Here is an 18,915-nt window from a genome sequence, read left to right on the forward strand (position 1 = left end):
GTCCAGCTGGAGCAGTGATGGGGAAAAATAAAGCTGTAAACCTCCCTTTGCACAAATGTGACTTGTGTGAGTTTGCTACAAAAAATATCTACATTTTCAAGCGGCATAGGGTAAGATGCAAAAAAGAACGCAAAAAGACAAAAGGGAAAACCAAGTCTGCTGTCCCAATGTTTGCCTCAGCAGCTACTGCAAAGGGAATCACCATTTCTAGAATACGACCTAAAGAAAGTACAGCATCTGACAGCCATGCTACACCAAAGTCTACAGATGGAAAAAGCAGTGAGAGCCAGAGCCTAGTGCCAGGGAAGGCCAAGAACAGGTCCTACTACTGCTCGGAATGTGGATTTAGCACGGGGAAATCAAGAACCTTTCTTTTTCATCAAGTAGAGGCTCACACTTACAACATGAGCATTTTTACCTGTGCTTACTGTGAGTACTGTTCAAGGTTTAAACAGAAAATAAAGAAACATGTTCAAATGGTGCACAAGACAGATATTGATTCTGCAGACATTGAGACTTTGTATGAGGCAAAAAGTAATGTCAAGACCCCTATGCCTAAATTGGTAACAAGCAAATCTCAGGACTCTTTAGAGGGACTCCCAACCATGGTAAAAGCAGAAAGAAGCAACAGAGTTGCTGCAGTGTCCAAAGGAACCATAACAAATTCAGTAGACATGGATATTTATATAGAGGAAGTAGTCAGCTCAACTGGTCATGTTAACTTTAAATGTAGGAAGTGTGCATTCAATAACCCAGACAGAGGCTTTGTACAGAAACATGTTAACTCTAGTCACTTGAATGCCAAACAGTTTTCCTGCACCTTGTGTGACTTTAAAACAACAAAGAAAATTGAGTTTTTTGCCCACAAGGCTGAGCATGGCAATGCAGGAGACCAGTCCACGAAGGTCCAGACACAAAACACTGATGCAATGGCCAGTGTGCCCAGCCAGCAGTGTGAAATGGAGTATTCAACTTACTATGAAGAAACTGGAGCCTCTGGTGATGGTGGGTATGAGCAAGCTTGCCACACAGAACACAGTGAAGGTATGAGGCAGACTAAATCTTCAGCCTACCAGTGTTCTGAGTGTGACTACAGTACAGACTTCAAGCCCAATTATGAGAGACATCGCAATAACCACACCAACTCTTTTGCCAACAAATGCAATTTCTGTTCATTTTCCAGTGATAATGATAGGGCAATCATTAGGCACATGGCAACCAGTCACTCCAGCATACATGAGGACATCACTGTAGTGATTCCTCATGCTCCTGAGGAGGAGGATGAAGCAGCAGTGGAAATAGACACTACCAGAGGAACAATTGACCAATCAAATCATGGAGCAATGGACCAGCCACAGGTAGAGCAGATGGAGTATGAAGTGGATGATAGTCGAGAAGTGACTCCAAACTCAGTAGGAAGTGACCCAAAAGAACATGTGGTGGCCAAATATAGTTACAAACTTCAAGCACCTGATGGAACTTATGCATGTCCTTGGTGTGGCTTGAAGTATAAGAGATCTTGGGACTTGGATAGACATATGAAGTTAAAGCACAATAAAAGGATGAGAAATCATTTGCTGCAGATGTTACAAGAGGAGCAGAATGATAGTCTGGAAGCAATGGAGGATATGTCCTACCACTCTGATTCATCTAACCTAAACAGCAGTGATTTATCTAATCAACAATCCTTCACAGCAGAGGACCTAAAATGTCAACAGTGCAGTTTTGTAGGAAAACTGCCAAGTGATGTTAAGAGGCATTCTGCAGTCCATTCTATGGAGAAGAGGTATAAATGCCCAGAGTGCTCCAAGCAATATAAATATGTTGGAGATTTAAATGTTCATCTTAGACGTGATCATAAAATGGAACCTTCAAATGTACCTATCTTGAGAGTTCCTATGGTGCCCAACAGGAAGTCTTCTCCAGCCATGTTCAAATGCCCTTCCTGTTCCTTCGCATCACCATGGAAATCTGAGGTGGACCGTCATTCAAGAAAGCATAAAGATAGCAAGCCTTTTCGTTGTAACTACTGCAAATATCAAACTCACTGGAAAGGGGATATCAGAAGACATATGTTTAAGCATCATCCAGCAGTCATGACTGGTGGTGTCAAAATTGAGGAGGTCATTACTATCCTAGAGAACAAAATCAAAGAAAAGGGAGGTCGCTCTAGCCAAATGGATGTTGATAGTGAAGATGGGAAATACGCAGAGGACTTGTCGGAAAACAATGACTCCAATCTTTCAGATCCGAGCATGCAGAGTGACATGTATGGACATTTGGATAACGATAATGAAGAAAGTAATATCAGCTCTAACACAGAAAATTCATTTGGAAATGATGGAACAAATTCAAGAGAAAACTCCAGAAGTGTATCTCCATCCCCTTCCAAAGATACTGTATTCAAGTGTGAATACTGTCCTTTTACAACCAATGCTCCTTCTAAGCTATCGGCTCATGTTTCAACTCACACCAATTTAAAGCAGTACATGTGTCCTGTATGTGGAAGGAGGGCAAACTGGAAGTGGGATATTCGTAAACACATAAAGCGGGACCATCCAGAGAGCAGTCTGGATGTTGTCAAGATGAGTGAGCAAGAAGCAGAGGCTACTATCAAATCTTATATGGACACTATGCCTGTGGTCAGGAGAGAACACCATTTAAATTATGACCCAACAGCCAAAGAGAGCAAGAAAGATGCAGAGGCACTGAGTCCCAAGTGGAAAGGATACAAATGTGCAGCATGTGGCTTCAAATCCAGTATGCGGTGGACTGTAAGCCGACACATCAGAACGGTTCACAATGGCAAGGCTATTGATATTGTTTATCATGGAGGTGATGAAAAAGGCAAGAACAACAAATCTGATAACTCTACAGATTTACCCAGCACTTCAAATAACAACAGACAATCAACAGAGAAAAGCGATAAACCCTACATGTGTGCTGAGTGTGGAAAGAAATGTGCCTTCAAAGCAGATATAAAAAAGCATTATCATTACATTCATCCATACATGGATGTCAAGATAATATATATTGAAGGATCCAGTGGCACATTGCTGTCTCCTGAGGACCTAAAACCAAAGTCACAGAACAAACTGGTGAAACTGTCCAAAGTGAATCCTGCTGAGGCACACAAACCATTCCGCTGTGGAGAGCCTAATTGTGAGAAAAGAACTAACAGTCAGGGAGACATGAAAAGGCACTATAGCTTTATACACCCTAACATGGAAGTTAAGATATACTACAAAAATGAAACAACTCGTAGGAATATTGATGAACCTCTGAGTGGAAAGTCTACACCAACTCCTACAAACAAACCACTAGTATCTGCTAACCCTAAGGTGTTTGGCTATATTAAACCATTCAAATGCTCTGCTTGTGGCCATCGGTCAAACTGGAAATGGGATTTGAACAAACACATGAGAATGAAACATCCCAACATGCATGCCACAGTTATTACAATGGATGAGGATGAAGCCAAGAGAACTTACCATGACTACATGAGACAGCTAGCAGCAGCTAACAATGCTAACCAAAATAAATCAGTAGAAAAACCAAAAACACCAGAGAAGGAGAAATATCACAGGGATAAAATGCCTTCAAGAAGTGTTTTCAAGCAGTTTAAATGCTCAGCTTGTCCATACAGGTCCAACTGGAGAAGTGACCTGGTTCGCCATATTAAAAGGAAACATGGAGTTGTCAGAGCAAAAATAATTCTTCTTGGTACTGAAGAGGCCAAAAAATCACTGACAGAATATGAGTATAATCCACGATTCCGTCGAAATACTATGAAGACTTTGGAGAAAAAAGATTCAGGTAGGATTTGGAAATGCGCCAGATGTAAATTCACCAACAAAGACAAACTTCTGGTCATTAAGCATCTGTCGTCCCATGGAGTAAAGGCTTACAAATGCAATGAGTGCCACTATGCAACAAATTATAGGAGCTCAGCTTTCAGGCACATTAAGGCAAAACATGGTACAGAAAATATGTCAGTATGTAAAGTTTCTATAAAGTACATCAGAGACTTGAAAGCAGAATGCGATGTTGCAAGAGAAGAGGACAACAACTCTGAAAAAGTGGAAGAGGAATCCGAGGAAAGTGACTATTTGTCCGATGATAAGGAGGATACTATGAGGTACATTGAATCATTTAGATGCAAACTTTGCACATTTCAAGCCAATTGGAGGTCTTCAGTTTGTCGTCACATTCGTCAGACTCATAAAACAAAGGATTACTCTAACTTGATAGATGTTGTTCACAAATTTTATCAGTCAGAGGAGAAGAAACGGACAAGCTCCTCTTCCTCTGATAAAATGCAGCCACCCAAAGATGATCTCTTTAAGCAACCAAGTGACCCTAAGAAACACAAGTGTGGCATTTGTCCTTACAGGACAAGTAAACCAAATCTGCTTCATTTCCACGAGAGTTGTCACAAACCACAACCAGGGATTCTACAGGAGAAGTGTAAATTCTGTCCTTATTATGTCGTTGCAAAACGTCTGCTACATCAACATATGCGGCTCCATCTTCAGGACATGTACCTGAGACAGAAGGAGGCTGCCAACATGAAGTCCACACCCACCAAGAAAATGTCAATGTTTCCACCCCAGTCACCAAGTGGAACACCAAAACGTTACAAGTGTAACATATGTCCATACACAACTAACAGCAAGAATGATTTCCTTTACCATAAACAGTTTCATCGCCAGAGGTCCACCTCTGAGTTTAAGTGTGATTACTGTGACTATTGGGTAACACACAAGAGGCTGATTAACCAACATATGAGGATGCATGAGGCAGCTGGGCATTCTCCGGGAAATGCAAGCCCTGTGTCATCCTCACCTTGCAAGTCTGACATAACAGAATCGAGTGCCATACAAGACACAGTCACATTAGCCATGTACAAGCAGCGCATGATCTCATCTAAGATTACTCCCAGTATTTCACAAAAGCCAGCCATGTCACCAATGAAAATTGCATGTTCTGTTGGTAATAGGCCTGGGTATGCTCTGAAAAATGGTGTATATAGGAAGATGCACACATGTGACAAGTGTCCCTACATGAATCTACGTTTGCGAAACCTTCGTCTTCATCAACTCATGCATGGATTTAGGAAGTCCAAAAACCTTTTGCTAAAGTGCCCTCATTGTGATTACTATGTGGGATCCAAAGGTCTTCTATCACACCACCTTAAGGTACATCAGCCAAGCTACAGAGCAGACACATCTATGGACCTTTCACTGGAGCTGGAGAATGGAGAGGAGAGTGCCCCTGTAATGGAGGAAATGGAAGAGTCCAGTTCAGATGTGGGAGACATTTCGTATGACAATAAAGTGGACACGCTTTACGAAATTGCAAGATGGAAAAAGTACAGTTGTGAGAAATGTCCATATGCCAGTGCAAAAAAGTCTCACTATGAGCGCCATGTTGCTCTGCATGGCAGTAAGCAGAGATGCCAGTGTCTGTACTGTGACTATAGTGTACCCTCAAACAACCTTTTGAATCAACACCAGAAGCTTCATATGACCCCTAACCAGAATCTTCTGGCTGTGCAATCCCTCTCTAACCTCCAAATGTTGTCTGAGGTTCCAGCAGATGTTGCTTTATCTAGTGCCCTGCCTCCCTTGGACAAGAAAGGAACCTTCTCTGTTAGCGTTACACATGATCACATGGACATGTATGAAAACTCACCTGAGCTAGACATAGAGCCAAAGAAATTGTACCGATGTGACAGATGCCCTTATGCCAATGTCAGACGAGACCATCTTCTAGCTCATTTAAAATTTCATATGATCAAGAGTGAACTTGCCTGTCCATATTGTGATTACTCTGTGTCCAAACAACATCTACTTACACAACACATTGGGGTTCATTTTTGCCCTTTGCCAGAGCTCTCAAGCTGGCTGGCACAGAATGGTGAGATTGACCGAGTCAAACAAACCAAAAATCCGGATCTCTCCGAAGCATTATTTGTGGCAGAACTCTATCGTGCTGATGGCTGTGGGAAGGCAAACTTGGAGGATACTGGCAGTGAGGATAATGAGAAAACTTCAGAGGCAATCAAAGGTGAGAAAGAAACAGATAATTCAATTGAGGAAAATGGTTCTGCATCTATTGAAGAAAACACTACGAAGTTTGCTACAAATGAGAGCAGTATTGAAAATGTTGACAAGAAACCTACAGAGCCTGATCAGATGGATGACAACAAGACAGAAAATACTAAAGAGATGGCTAATGTGACAGAGAATGAACCAGAGACAATTCAGCTGGAGGAGAGACCTGAGATGTCCCAGACTGAACCAGAGACAGCCAAGACTGAAATGGAGAATTACGAGTACATCTGCCAATACTGTGAAAGAGAGTTTTCAACATCTGATATCCTTGTTAAACATGAAATGCAACACTTAGTGGGAAACAACTATGAGGTTTGTGAATATTAAGTTGTAGAATGTTTCAGTTTAAAGGATCATTCTCTATAAGGCCGTTTTGTGGCCTACAATGACTTCAAATTTTCAAATAGTATTTTTTCCCTTAAAAACTGCATGAGTCAGTAGGCTAATGTTCCATTTTAATGATAAATGTTGATTGGTTAATGATACAAAAGTATTTGTTATGATATAGGGTCACAAAGTAAGGTACTATCGGTCCGTATTAGCATTAGGGTAATGGGAAAACTCAAGAGGGTTGGTGTGTTAGGTAACTCCTACACATGTCATAACCACCTTTAACCAACACCAAAATTTGCAAGTAAACTTCTTATGAACATAAAAAGTGACTACCAAATTATCAACATGGTTAAAGGTGGTTATGACATGTAAATAAAAACTTTTCGCTTCATTTTTACGATATATGCAGGAAAAAGCTAACTACTCACAATGGAGGATATCAGCTTATGTAGATTATTTCTTATTATAAACTTCCACTTAAAGTACATGTTTCTATTGATTTACTAAGAATTAATATAAGCCATGCATGTTTACTCAAAAAAGGTAAACTTTTTACTTAAAAAATCTAAAATCAAAGGACTGAAATGACTGGTTGTTATGAAATTACGTGAAGACAAGTCTCATTGAACTATCTGCTAGAAATAAAGAAATTTTTTTATAGACTACATGTATAAGGCATGAATATAAGTTACTTATTATAATTATTACTATTAATAGGGTAGTTTAGTTTATCTATGCTAATTCTTTGTATTTGTATTTCCTTAGGAGTACTGCATATTTGTTATTAGTTCTAGAAATGATAAAAGCTATTTTTGTTGTAGCGGGAAGATGCATTTGCTATTTGTGTTATAAACTTAATTTTTCTATGGGTACACATGTAACTTTTATAGATAGAGAATTACTGATGGGATGGTTTCATAATGGAAATTCTCGCCTCGACCTTTTAGAAGGACACTTTTCCGTATGAGTGACATAGGATCCATGTATTTTGTTAACTGATTGTTGAGAGGACTCAATCTATTCATCACACTTCTTTGGTAGCATCAATATAAGTTATGAGAACAGTAGTTCTGTCTTAGAAAATAAAACGCCAAGGAGGAAAGGGGTTCCTAAATGTCAAGTGATTGATAATTGAATGTTGCTTTAGGTCATTTTAGAATTTTTCACCCAGATAAAGAGATCAACCACTTAAGGTGAAGTGTCACAATTTTGATTTATGCATGGTTTCAGTATTGACCAACACCTACCGTGGGGCAGGACCTCCTTCTTTAAGATAATATCCAAAAGACCCATGACTTTTACTTTCAATGCTGAGGACTTAGCAAAGGAACTGTCACTACCCGTGTTAAACACCTTAGTTCTTGACGCAGCACGGAAAGAGAATTTAATCCTCAGGTTTCAAGAGTGCAAAAGGAGTGTCATCTCTTACGGTCCATTTTGTTCCTGAGATGTTGTAGAACTCTGTTAGTCCATGGATATACTAAAACTTCTGATATGCGTAGTGAAAGGAACTGTTGAAAATCTAAAATCTACTCCATTTTATGGAGTGCCGTGGGGGGGGGGGGGGGACTCGACTTTTACACATACATTTGTGTATTATAGTTTAGATAGCATTTTAAATTAAATATATTGTTTTACATGCGTAATTAAATTGAATAAAAGCAACTCTTACGATGTTATTTCATTTTACGTCGATATATATATTTTCAATACAACCTTTCGAGTTTTATGTACTGACTATCAAGATGTACTTGCATTAATATTTTTATCCTGTAAATTAATGAATTCTTTATTTATTGTTATTTTTTTTTTTTTTTTGCAAATGTAGACTATATTTTATAAATTACAACTTAATTTTGATTTAATCACAAACAAAATTCATTCATTGCTTTAAACATTTGATACACAACTTTTATAGTTCAATAGAAACTTAGAAATCTCATTTCTTGCATGGGCATTTTATGCGTAAAATAGGTACCACATCTATAGAAACAATACACAATTACAATATAAACATATATGAAATAATACTTTTAATTAAATGCTAATTAAACATTTTTCAACATCATACGAGGTGCATTTTGTAAAGATTTACATTCAAAATATGCAAAATGTGAATGCATCAAAATTCTTGCCATAAAAAATATCTTTAGCCTTAAATTAAACAATCTTTGCCTTTATTACTTAAGTCTGATATGTTTCCGACATAAATAAACAATTTTTGATCATTTACATCTAGAAACATGCAAAGAAACTTGATGTAAATAGACCTACCCTCAATTTTTCTTTACTTGACGGCAGTTTGTGATTTTTTAATCACGCGACTTAGGTGATCGATGTTGAAAAACAAACATCAAAATCATGAAATACAATGATTAAAGTTACATAAAATCACATTTTTAAGTGATTTTATCGTAGGCCGGAAAATGGCATTATAGAGAATCATCCTTTGTATAGATACTTCAGCATTATAAATAGAATTTTTTGTTTAAGTCAAGTAAGATGGGGTGATGGTTTTTGTTGAATTTTTCAGGAATACATGACACAAGTTCAAATGTTGGCAGAACTCAGTGATGCAGAAGAAGAAGATCTTCTTGGAGAAGAGATGTCAGATGTGGAGATGATGGAAGACCAGGAGGAGGATGAAGGGGCAGACAGTGTGATGGATGATGGACATGAAGAAGTTGATGATGAGGTATCCTTCAAGAAAGACTCCACTTTGGATAGTATAGACGACATTTATGATGATGCTGATATGAAAGAAGAGGAAAAAAGCAATGAAGAGGAAGAAGAAGAGATGGTGGGTGAAAAAACTGAAGACATAAATGAAGAGGAGAAAGAAGACAGTGGACAGGGTGGAGAATTATAGTGGTGGATGATGTATTAGTGGCTGAAGGTACAAGAGCATCAAGTTCTATCTGTCCCTGAACAATGAGTTGTAAATGAACTCTGTAATTGTTAACTGTACGTAGAGGAATGGAAAAGAAGTGAAATTCTGTTGTATTAAAAAAAATGTTTTATTTAAAAATGTAAAACTTAAAACATTTGAACAAAAAAAAAATGTAATAATTAAAATGACTGTGTTTAAATGCAATATATTCTTTGCCAGCACCTGGTGCTTGTTATACAATATTTACATTTGAAAATATCTGTATATAAATTAATGAGGATGTACTTTGTAAGTACAAGTATTTTTATTTTGTGAGTGATTTGCTTCCAGCAATTCCAATGTGAAGATGTGATCAAATATTTGTATGCTATATTTATTTAGTCGTGATTTTTTTTGTCTTACCACAAGTAAATACTGCTTCATATTGTATGTTAATCAAGAGTTCTTTCTTAGATTCATATTAAGTAGCCTTAAAGTTTGATGCAGTGTAATGAAAAGTAAGATTTTCTCTGGCAAAAATGTGAAGACCTTGTAAAAATTTTTTTTAACCCAATCAAAATCAATTTTACAGTCCAGAACATTACTTTTCCTAATTTTCAATGATTGAATGTGACTGTAAAATAAAATGTACACTTTTTTTGAAAATGAACAAATGGAACTTTATTAAAGTAAGTTATAAAGAGGATAAAAAATGATTCGAACAACGTGTTCCTAAATATGAAAGTGCATGGTCATTGATTCATAAAGAGATTGATACATGTAATGATATTTAACACACAGCATGGAATCTACCTGGGCTGGGTTTCAGATAAAAAAAGAAGTACAGTTGTTATAGCTTATTTGTTTCTTTTACAAGGACTGATACTTTTTTTTTTAAATAAGTATTATGCATTCATTTGTAATCAGTGTTTTTTTTTTTTTTTAATTTTTTTTATGAAAATTATGCAGTGAATATTTGAGTTGTCTTTCTTACTATATTTTTCATATGATGGATTTTTTTGTGCATAAATACTGTATATGTACATTAACGAAAGTGATAATAAAGTAATGTAAGATCAAGTTTGATAGTTTTGTTGCAGTTGATGTTGTATTTAAGGAAGTCCATTGTGGACATTTGTAGGATAAATAAGCAAAGAACAGCCATCAAAATTGCTTTATTTAAAAAAAACAAAAAAACAAACAAAACAACAACAACAACCCACATTTTCAGCAATAACTATCCCCATCTCTGAATTATGATCTATGAAAAAATTTTTTTTATCCAGAAAAAGCACATTTTATGATACATTAGTCATTCATACCAGTCTATGGTTCAATTCATCAATGATATTAAGTAATAGTTGACCTATTCTCTGTCTTCATACTGGTATCACTGTGTATCATTCCTAAGTGACTAGGGTAATGAATTACTATCTGTTCTATCTGTCTTGAGCGTATGTGGCCTGTCTTTGAAAGAGCGAGGGCACTTTAGACTGGTATTCGGCAGGAATCTGGGCGCACTTGAAAAGTGAAAATTTCATTGATCTGTCGCATGAAATTTTGGCATTCTTTTGATGTATCGGGTTCCTGTGAAATAGGAAAGGGAAATATTTTGAATTCCTGATATTGTGTTTTGATTTGCTAAAAAAGAACTTGAAAATTGGCTAGATGAGTCATTTTTTACAAAACGTTACATTTTTAAACCTCTGGGTCATCTCTCCATGATTTTGAAACGTTATTTGTGTGTATTTTAATTCAAAGTAAGAAACTTTTGTAAAAAATGGAGTGAAGACCCAGAGACCATAAAAAATGAACGTTTTCGAAAAAAAATTACAATGTGGAAATGCGGTGCTTCATTGTCGTTTAAAAATCCCTATCGTGTAAGTAGTGATTATAGTTAAGTTGTATGCGTTACCCGTCTAGTGCAATGGAATCGAAAATTTTTTGGTTCGATTCTTAAATGGAGCGTAAATATTTTTAATGCAAACAATCAATTCTTTTATCAATTTAATTTTTGTACTGTTTTATTTTAATGGTTAAATTCTGGTTCTGTTGCACCGGGAGCGAAAGCAATTGTTCCAACCTACTGATACTTTAGTATACAAATGTATTTGTAATTGCATTTACCGGTGTTGTAGAGGAGGATTTCCCGCAGAGCAGCCCCCCACCCCCCGGAATATTCGAGAGTAGGATTTTCCCCAAGGGGAAATCTCACACTAGAGCCAAATTTCCCCCTCTTTCTTTCTCAGAGTAGGATTTCCCCTCTTTAATGAATGCTTAAATCATTGACTAAAGAGTATTTGAATTTAATATGAAATCTTAAAATAAAGAGTTTAAATCACTGGGTCTCAACCCAAAATTTTAACTCGTAGGAAATGATAAATAAGTCAATTAAAAATCTAAGACTCGATATTTCAATACCCTTTCTCGGCGCAGCGGTACGTATTTGTTCACAAATTTTAAAATTATTTCAGGACACTTCTATAGTGATTTGACAGTTTGTTTGCCCTCTTAAGACCCATGCAGTATTTCCTCTATGGATCCATCCTTTTTACAAACTGTGTGCGAGAAAATTCTAAAATTTATGTTATTTATGGGTTTTATGCACATGCCATTTTGTGAGTATTAATATAGTTCTTCAAAGAAAAAAAAAAGCCAAATCCATAAACACAACAATACAAGAAACACTGCTTTTGCAAGCGGGAGCATGAGTATACCCCCTCAACCCTAGCGATGTAATATTGAATATAAAAGCAGAGAGCAAATACTGTCGAGAAGTTTGAAATACGATTGAACTCTGGATTGAAGAAAAAATTCATTTAAAAAAAAAATGTGAAATTCATTTTTGTATCTGTATCTATGGAAAAAGTTAAAATCTGTTCACCGATTACATTGTTCTAAGTAATTTTCAGAATCTAGTTTGACCAGATGAAAAGAATACAATTTTAATTCTTAAAAAAAAAAATTGGACAGTTACTGAGAAAAGTGAGATTTAAATTTTCATTATTCATACTTCGTATGTTCCAATGGAACTGGTCGCTATTTCGAAGGGACTCTTGTAACAGTATGTCGCCCCTTCCCCCTCATACATAAGTACAGCCATGGTATTTTATGGGGGGTGGGGGAAATTGGCTCGGGGGAAAATTGCACTCTATAACTATTACACAGAGTAGGATTTCCCCCGGGAAATATTTTTTTTATTTGATTTTTTTTTAAAAAATCTCCTTGATTTCATTGAATTTTACAATAGGAAATAATACTTAAATACAACAATTGAAGCGATGCTCGCATTAATTCAAATAACTCGCGAATTCTTCATTTTCGTTTACATTCAACTGAGGCACTCAACAATCCTATAGAAAGAGCCACTACTGAATTAGAGATAGCTACATATCAACAGCAACATATATCTATAATTTTCATGATGATCTCTTTAATTGAATTGATTCTGTCTATGATAAAAGAATTGATGCAAGCATTATTTCCTATTGTAAAATCGTTGTAGAATAATTGCAGAGAACTTCAATTAAATTAAGGAGGTTTTTTAAAAATCATTCATACATAGGTGCTAATTAATTTTTGTGAAAAAAAAATCATCAATTTTTAAGCTCCGCAATTGAATTGATGAGAGACGTGATTGCATTAATGCGCGCATCAAATAAAAAAAAAATACTCCCATAAGTTCAATTGATGCACACATCAATTGAATTGATAAGAGCAATAATTGATTTTACGCACACATCAATTATAGCACGCAATATTAGAATCAATGATTTCGTAAATTAATTTAAGATATCTGCAATATTATTTGAGTTTACGTTAATTTTGCGCTCTACACGGATTGATACAAGTACATATTAGTGAGCGGATTCACTGGATGGACGAATTGTTTGATTAGAGGAGTTAAAGGCTAGGTCAAGATTGACTGCAGAACATGCCCAATTCTCTTAAATATACATTGTAACTGTTTTTTAATGCATTAAATAAGTCATATTTATATGTAGAATTGTTTGCTTTACATTTTGAAGTAAATTAAATAAAGTGAACTGTAAAAATTTTTTGAGAAAAAAAGAAAGAAAAGGGAGAGAATTATAGCGAAAGTACCTTGACAATGGATTGATTTTTGCTAAAAATGTTCGCACAGGTGTACATTCTATCTTGTTGGTAGATATCTTTACTTTTGTTGTTCGTATTCTAATGGGATTTGATGGCAAAAGAAGAAACCTATAGGACTGGGAATGAGTTTAGTCTTTTTACGAAAATCTGATCGATTTCCGCTCTGATCGATGACTTTAAGCTATACTGTAGTAATTCGTTTATCATAAATCATTTTAGTAGCAACTGTCGACGCATTTGAGTTTGTTGTCTAGAAAAGTTATTTGATATTTTCCTTGACTTTTTTCATTGTAGTGATAATGTCAAGTCTTAATTTCCTTCTTGATGTGTATTTATTCATTTTAAAACACATTTCCATGGAACTATAATAAAACATGCCATTGATGAAGGATATATACAAATTATATAAATGAAATCCAAGGGAGTGCAGTTACCAATACTCAGTATGTAGATCTATAGAGCGCAAAATTAACAAACGCAAATAAACTCAAATAATTCAAAAATTTGAAGAGTTCTTCAATTGAATTGTTTCATGCATCAAATACATTGATAATATCTTCTTCAAATAATTAATAATATCTGGAATTATTTGAGTTTTATGTTAATATGATGCTCTTATAAACCTACTGTTTATGTACCTGGGTACTGAATTAAACCCTTCGACTTCAAAAGTATGATTAACATATAATTGTAAATATATTTATCACAAGCATTATTATATATTCCAGCTCAATCACCCAGACAAGCACTTACTACTAGTACAGACGGAATAAAAACATAGATCGAATTGCTTAAATTCTAAGGTATCAGATTGATCAAATACCATTGTAGACATGAATAGCTGTATCGAGAAACAAAGAGTGAGTCATCATTCTTGTGCTACATTCAGATAGTTGATTTTTTGTATTTTAGTTACATAGGAATTACGATTTGCAAATCTCTTATGTCTTGATTATCAAGAATGAACATAATTTAAAGATAGATAATTTGAGAAAAATGCACAATCTTCTATAAAAAAAAAAATTGATATAGTGCTCGAAAAGACGAGAATTTCAAACTTTAAAAGTATGGTGGCATATTTCTACCCCCTACATACAAGTTATTTTTTCTATAGATTATGTCGACTTGCAAGCTAATTAGGTCAAAAGTCTCATAAATATGTCAACATGCAACATAACTATGTTGGCATGAAAGTTCAAGTTCCACCCACATGCGACGTCAAACATGCTAGATTTCGCAATTTCTAAGGCTAAACCAATGACCTTGTTAACAAATAAAATCTATCATGAAAGGGTCTTAATTGTACAGAGATTTGAAGTTGAAATTTTCAAGAATTTTTAGTAAAACATACTTGTATGTTGTTAGAGCATTTCACCTCGAAATGTTATTTAAAAAAAAAAACTTCCTAAGAAACTTCCTTTATCTGGAAATTATTATAAGAACAATTTTTGGAACGCGTTTGATTGACACACATCCTTGTACCTTCACGAAGTAAACTTTATCATTAATATTTAAGAAAAGTGGAAGATTTTTTGTGTATTAATGGAAAACATTAAAACTAGGGATGTCAATTTTGTCAGTAATTCATATTCGAATATTCAATGAAAGTATTTGAATATATTCGAATATTCGATAGGATTTGGTTAATTTTATATATGCATCATCTTACCCTCATGACAGATTTGGAAGAAAAATTGGGTGTAGAATTTTGTAGGTATACAGTGAGGAATTTTACATTTGCTATTTGTCGATGTTTTAAATAAGTATATTGATTTGAATGTACATGTAAACATCCCAAATATAATTCTACAAATTATTATATCTTGAAGCCCTAAACGATGAACTGATTGTCTTATCAAGGGCAAAGATTGTCGTATACTGTTCAGATTTAAATGTATGTTATTAGTTACAATTATCTACCCAATAAGAGTTGTAATCATAATCCTTGATTCAATATTCTCAAAACGCAAACAAACACTTCCAAGGACAATTTTCATAGGTAATTAACTATTTTCCCGAAAATGATTTTTAGAATATAGAATATGTACAACCGAGATAATCAAGTAATTAACGCAATTAATTCTGAAATTGATCCCTTTACGGTATTACAGACAATTAATTAAATGATCAGTGAATTTATTTTGTCAAGTAAACTCTTCACATCTTTTAGATGTACAAAGAAGGGTTTCATTTTGTTGTCCTCGAAATTAATCATAGTTATCTCTTTTTTGTGAAATCTGGAAAAAACGAATATTCGAATCGTAAATTCTTATTCGAATATCAACTCATCGAATGAATATTCGAATAATCGAATATTCGTTGACATCCCTAATTAAAACTATAATCTAGATTATTCAAAGTAGAAATGTGAGAAACCAAAATCAACTGACTGGTATTGTCAGTCCGTGCTCAGTGATGTGTGCAGAGAAAAACAAATTGAACACACCCAGTAAATCGTAAACATTAACAGTAACAGAGCTCGTGCCCATGTTTACAAACACCTGTCAGATATTTGACGTGATGATATGAACAATGTCACTCTCTGTAATTTTTAAGAATTTATGTAAGTTCAATTTATTAAACTGAAGATATTTTTTTTTAATTGAAATTCTGAATTCTAACAGAACAGCAATGCAGCTGTGTCCAGGTCCCTTTAAGTCGAAATTTGACGTTTTTCATACAAATTGTTAGGCCATTATTTTACACTGAATTATTTACGGATTTTTCCGATTATGGCAAGGGGCACACGGCGGGTGAAACCGGTCGAGAGGGGATGCGTACTCCTCCTTGGAACCTGATCCCACTTCTGACGTTTTTAGAGATCCGTGTTTGCTCTTTTTAAGGAAAAAAATTAAAACAAAAAATCAATATTAATATCCTGTTAAATCACTACTCCTCTTTGAAAATCGCTCAGTGGGTAGAGCGCCCTTTCCGTGATCGGAAGATCGTGTGTTCGAATCACGGCCGCGACTGACCTCAGTCGATAAAAATAGGTAGCAACTGACAGTTCCTCGCCAAGCGCTCGGCACTTTGAAGTGAAAATTGCAGGTCATTCGGATGAGACCTTAAAAACCAAGGCCCCGTGTCACGGTAGGCGTTGGGACAATAAAGAATCCTCACTGCTCAATGGCCCTGAGTGCCGAGTAAAGGTCTAAAGAGGGTGTTGCAGAAACTCGCGATTATTCCCTAAATCGAGAAGGACATTTAAATACCCACGACGCATGAAGAGTTATCTCTAAATATAGATAATGCTACGTAGATGACTTTATTTATAGGACGGGTATGTCCAGCTTGTTATAACAAAACATTTCACATTTTACGTTTATTTCATGCATAGTTTTTCCTAACATAGACTGGAGACCTGCAAGTAGACGTTTTTTCACATCTATGGTCACTGTCGCCATATTGCACGAGAAAAGTTAGAACGATAAAAAACACAATTAATCGCAAGTGCATCTCGCACGCCTTTTTGAAAGATGTACTGTAGACAGTGTGCATCAATATTTTTCAATCTATAAAAATGTGTCCAATAATCACGCTGTTGATGGAATACCCAAGAAATTCCATTGAGTCATTTCAATTTAGTTGTTTCAAGTCAAATCTGAGCCATAATTAACAGAACAATAATGAAACAAAATACGTATGAAAAAATTAAATTATTTAAAATGATAGTACTTTATTTTTTAAAACATCGCCACTAAATAATAACATTAAATATATGTCTTATTAGTTTTAGATCACAATATCAAGGAAAACAATTTAATTCTGCATGCATTTAAAATATTACCCATTAACTTTCTGACATTCTCTCCCTCTCTCTTTCAAGAGAGATGCTACATTGTACTAAAATTTTATATAAGAAAAAAACTATGTGTATATATATCAGCCATTCCCGGATTCGAACCCATTCTCAGGAAAAAGAATTTTTGCACAGAGTCCACACGCTTTACCACTAGACCAGCTCCGAGAGTAAAATATCATGTGCTATTTTATGTGCACATTTTGCATTTCGGATGGATAATAATTTTTATTCGATTTTTTTGATTTTCAAAAAAATGCCTCTTTGAAACAAAAATCAGAAATGGCAGTTTTGAAGAAAAATCTTGTCTCTTAATGCGTATATCAAATTCATTCTGTTTCAAGGAGGCAATTTTTCAGAACAATGGGGATTCCCTATTTGAACAACAAAAAACTTGACTTATTTTACTATGTGACTAATTTACACTTCATTTAATGGCAAATTGGGAGTCGATATGCAGTTTCTAAATATTGTTCTACATTGTGCCGTATATACCGTTGTATCTGAAAAAAATTAAGACCGTTTTCTGTTACTTAAAATTTTTCTTTTAAACTGCTACAACTTTAGGGAAAATAACAAAAGAACTGCAACACCCTCTTTGAAGCCCTTCACCGGTATATGGTGACGTCTCTATATGAGTGAAAAATTCTCTAACGGGACGTAAAACAACATACAATCAATCAGTTTTTGAAAATCAAAATGAATCTGCACTACCTGATGATGATTGTATATAAATGTCACTAATCATGACCCTGTTCTTCTTGGAAATATCTAAGATCACCCGAGTCACTCAGATGACCTATTGCTACCTGTTTTTGTCCGTTGTCGTGCGTCTTGCGGCAGTTGTAAACTTTTAAACATTTTTAGCATCTTCTCAAGAATGGGTGAACCCATTTCAACCAATATATCGGCCGGGAAAGGGAAACAAAAATTATAAATTTCATAATCTCTGCTACTAGGGGCCTGAGGGATGGGGCCAAAAACCATAAAAATCAATGCAATCTTCAAAGTGGGCCTCAAGCAGTCAAACTGTTGGCATGATTATAATAAGCATTGAGCCCTCTACCTAAATTGATGAAATAATTAAAATTCAAGGTTAGCAGTTCGCGCTAGGGTGAGGCTCTTTTGCTCAGAAAGTGAAAATGTATTCATTCTTTGAAAATCTTTTCTCCTCCTGGGAGCTGAACAGACAAACTAAAATCATGGTTCTGAAGACCAAGGGTGTGTCTTCCAAAATTGTGAAATTCATGGATGCAGGGTCAGGGATTTGGAGTTAGGATGGGACTCTTTTGATTATTTAGAGAAATGCATGAATTATATGAAAAATCTTTTCTTCTGGGCATCTAGGAGGCAAACAGAGTTCAAAATTGTAATGAGCTAGGGCGTTTTTATCAGATTTTGTGAAATTCTTGGTCAATGGGTCAAGGGTTCCGCTGCTGGGCAGGCATATTGATCATGTAGGGACATTTGTAATCTGAGATAATGTATTCCCCTTTGCTATTCATCTATGACACTAGTAAATGTAATTGTAATTGAGAGATCAATCGAATGAAAGAATTATACAAGAATTCAAATGTATTATACAAAAAGTGCTTTCGTAGTTTTTAATGGTCATGTAGGCTTTTTAATACCTGTTTATATTTGTACATTAAATGTTTTTTCAAAGACTAAGAGAAGCCAAA

The 18,915-nt window shown here is 35.3% G+C and overlaps 1 protein-coding gene across 1 annotated transcript; it reads left to right on the forward strand.

The window, feature by feature from the left end:
* LOC133197558 (zinc finger protein Xfin-like) lies at nt 1–10,345 on the forward strand. Its single transcript, XM_061333649.1, has 2 exons — nt 1–6,428; nt 8,983–10,345. Exons 1-2 carry the CDS (start codon nt 18–20, stop codon nt 9,316–9,318), a joined length of 6,747 nt encoding a protein of 2,248 aa, XP_061189633.1. The 5' UTR covers nt 1–17; the 3' UTR covers nt 9,319–10,345.
* Nucleotides 10,346–18,915: the final 8,570 nt, after the last annotated feature.

The sequence above is a fragment of the Saccostrea echinata genome, unplaced genomic scaffold, assembly GCF_033153115.1.
Source record: "Saccostrea echinata isolate AGI-Se365-2 ecotype Australia unplaced genomic scaffold, CSIRO_AGI_Sech_v1 ptg000030l, whole genome shotgun sequence".
Classification (NCBI taxonomy): domain Eukaryota; kingdom Metazoa; phylum Mollusca; class Bivalvia; order Ostreida; family Ostreidae; genus Saccostrea; species Saccostrea echinata.

Excerpts from the sequence above, each read along its gene's own strand:
- LOC133197558 (XM_061333649.1), top strand. The coding sequence starts at position 18 with ATGGGGAAAAATAAAGCTGTAAACCTCCCTTTGCACAAATGTGACTTG. Across the intron at positions 6,429-8,982 it reads TAGTGGGAAACAACTATGAG|GAATACATGACACAAGTTCA; the intron begins GTTTGTGAATAT and ends TGAATTTTTCAG.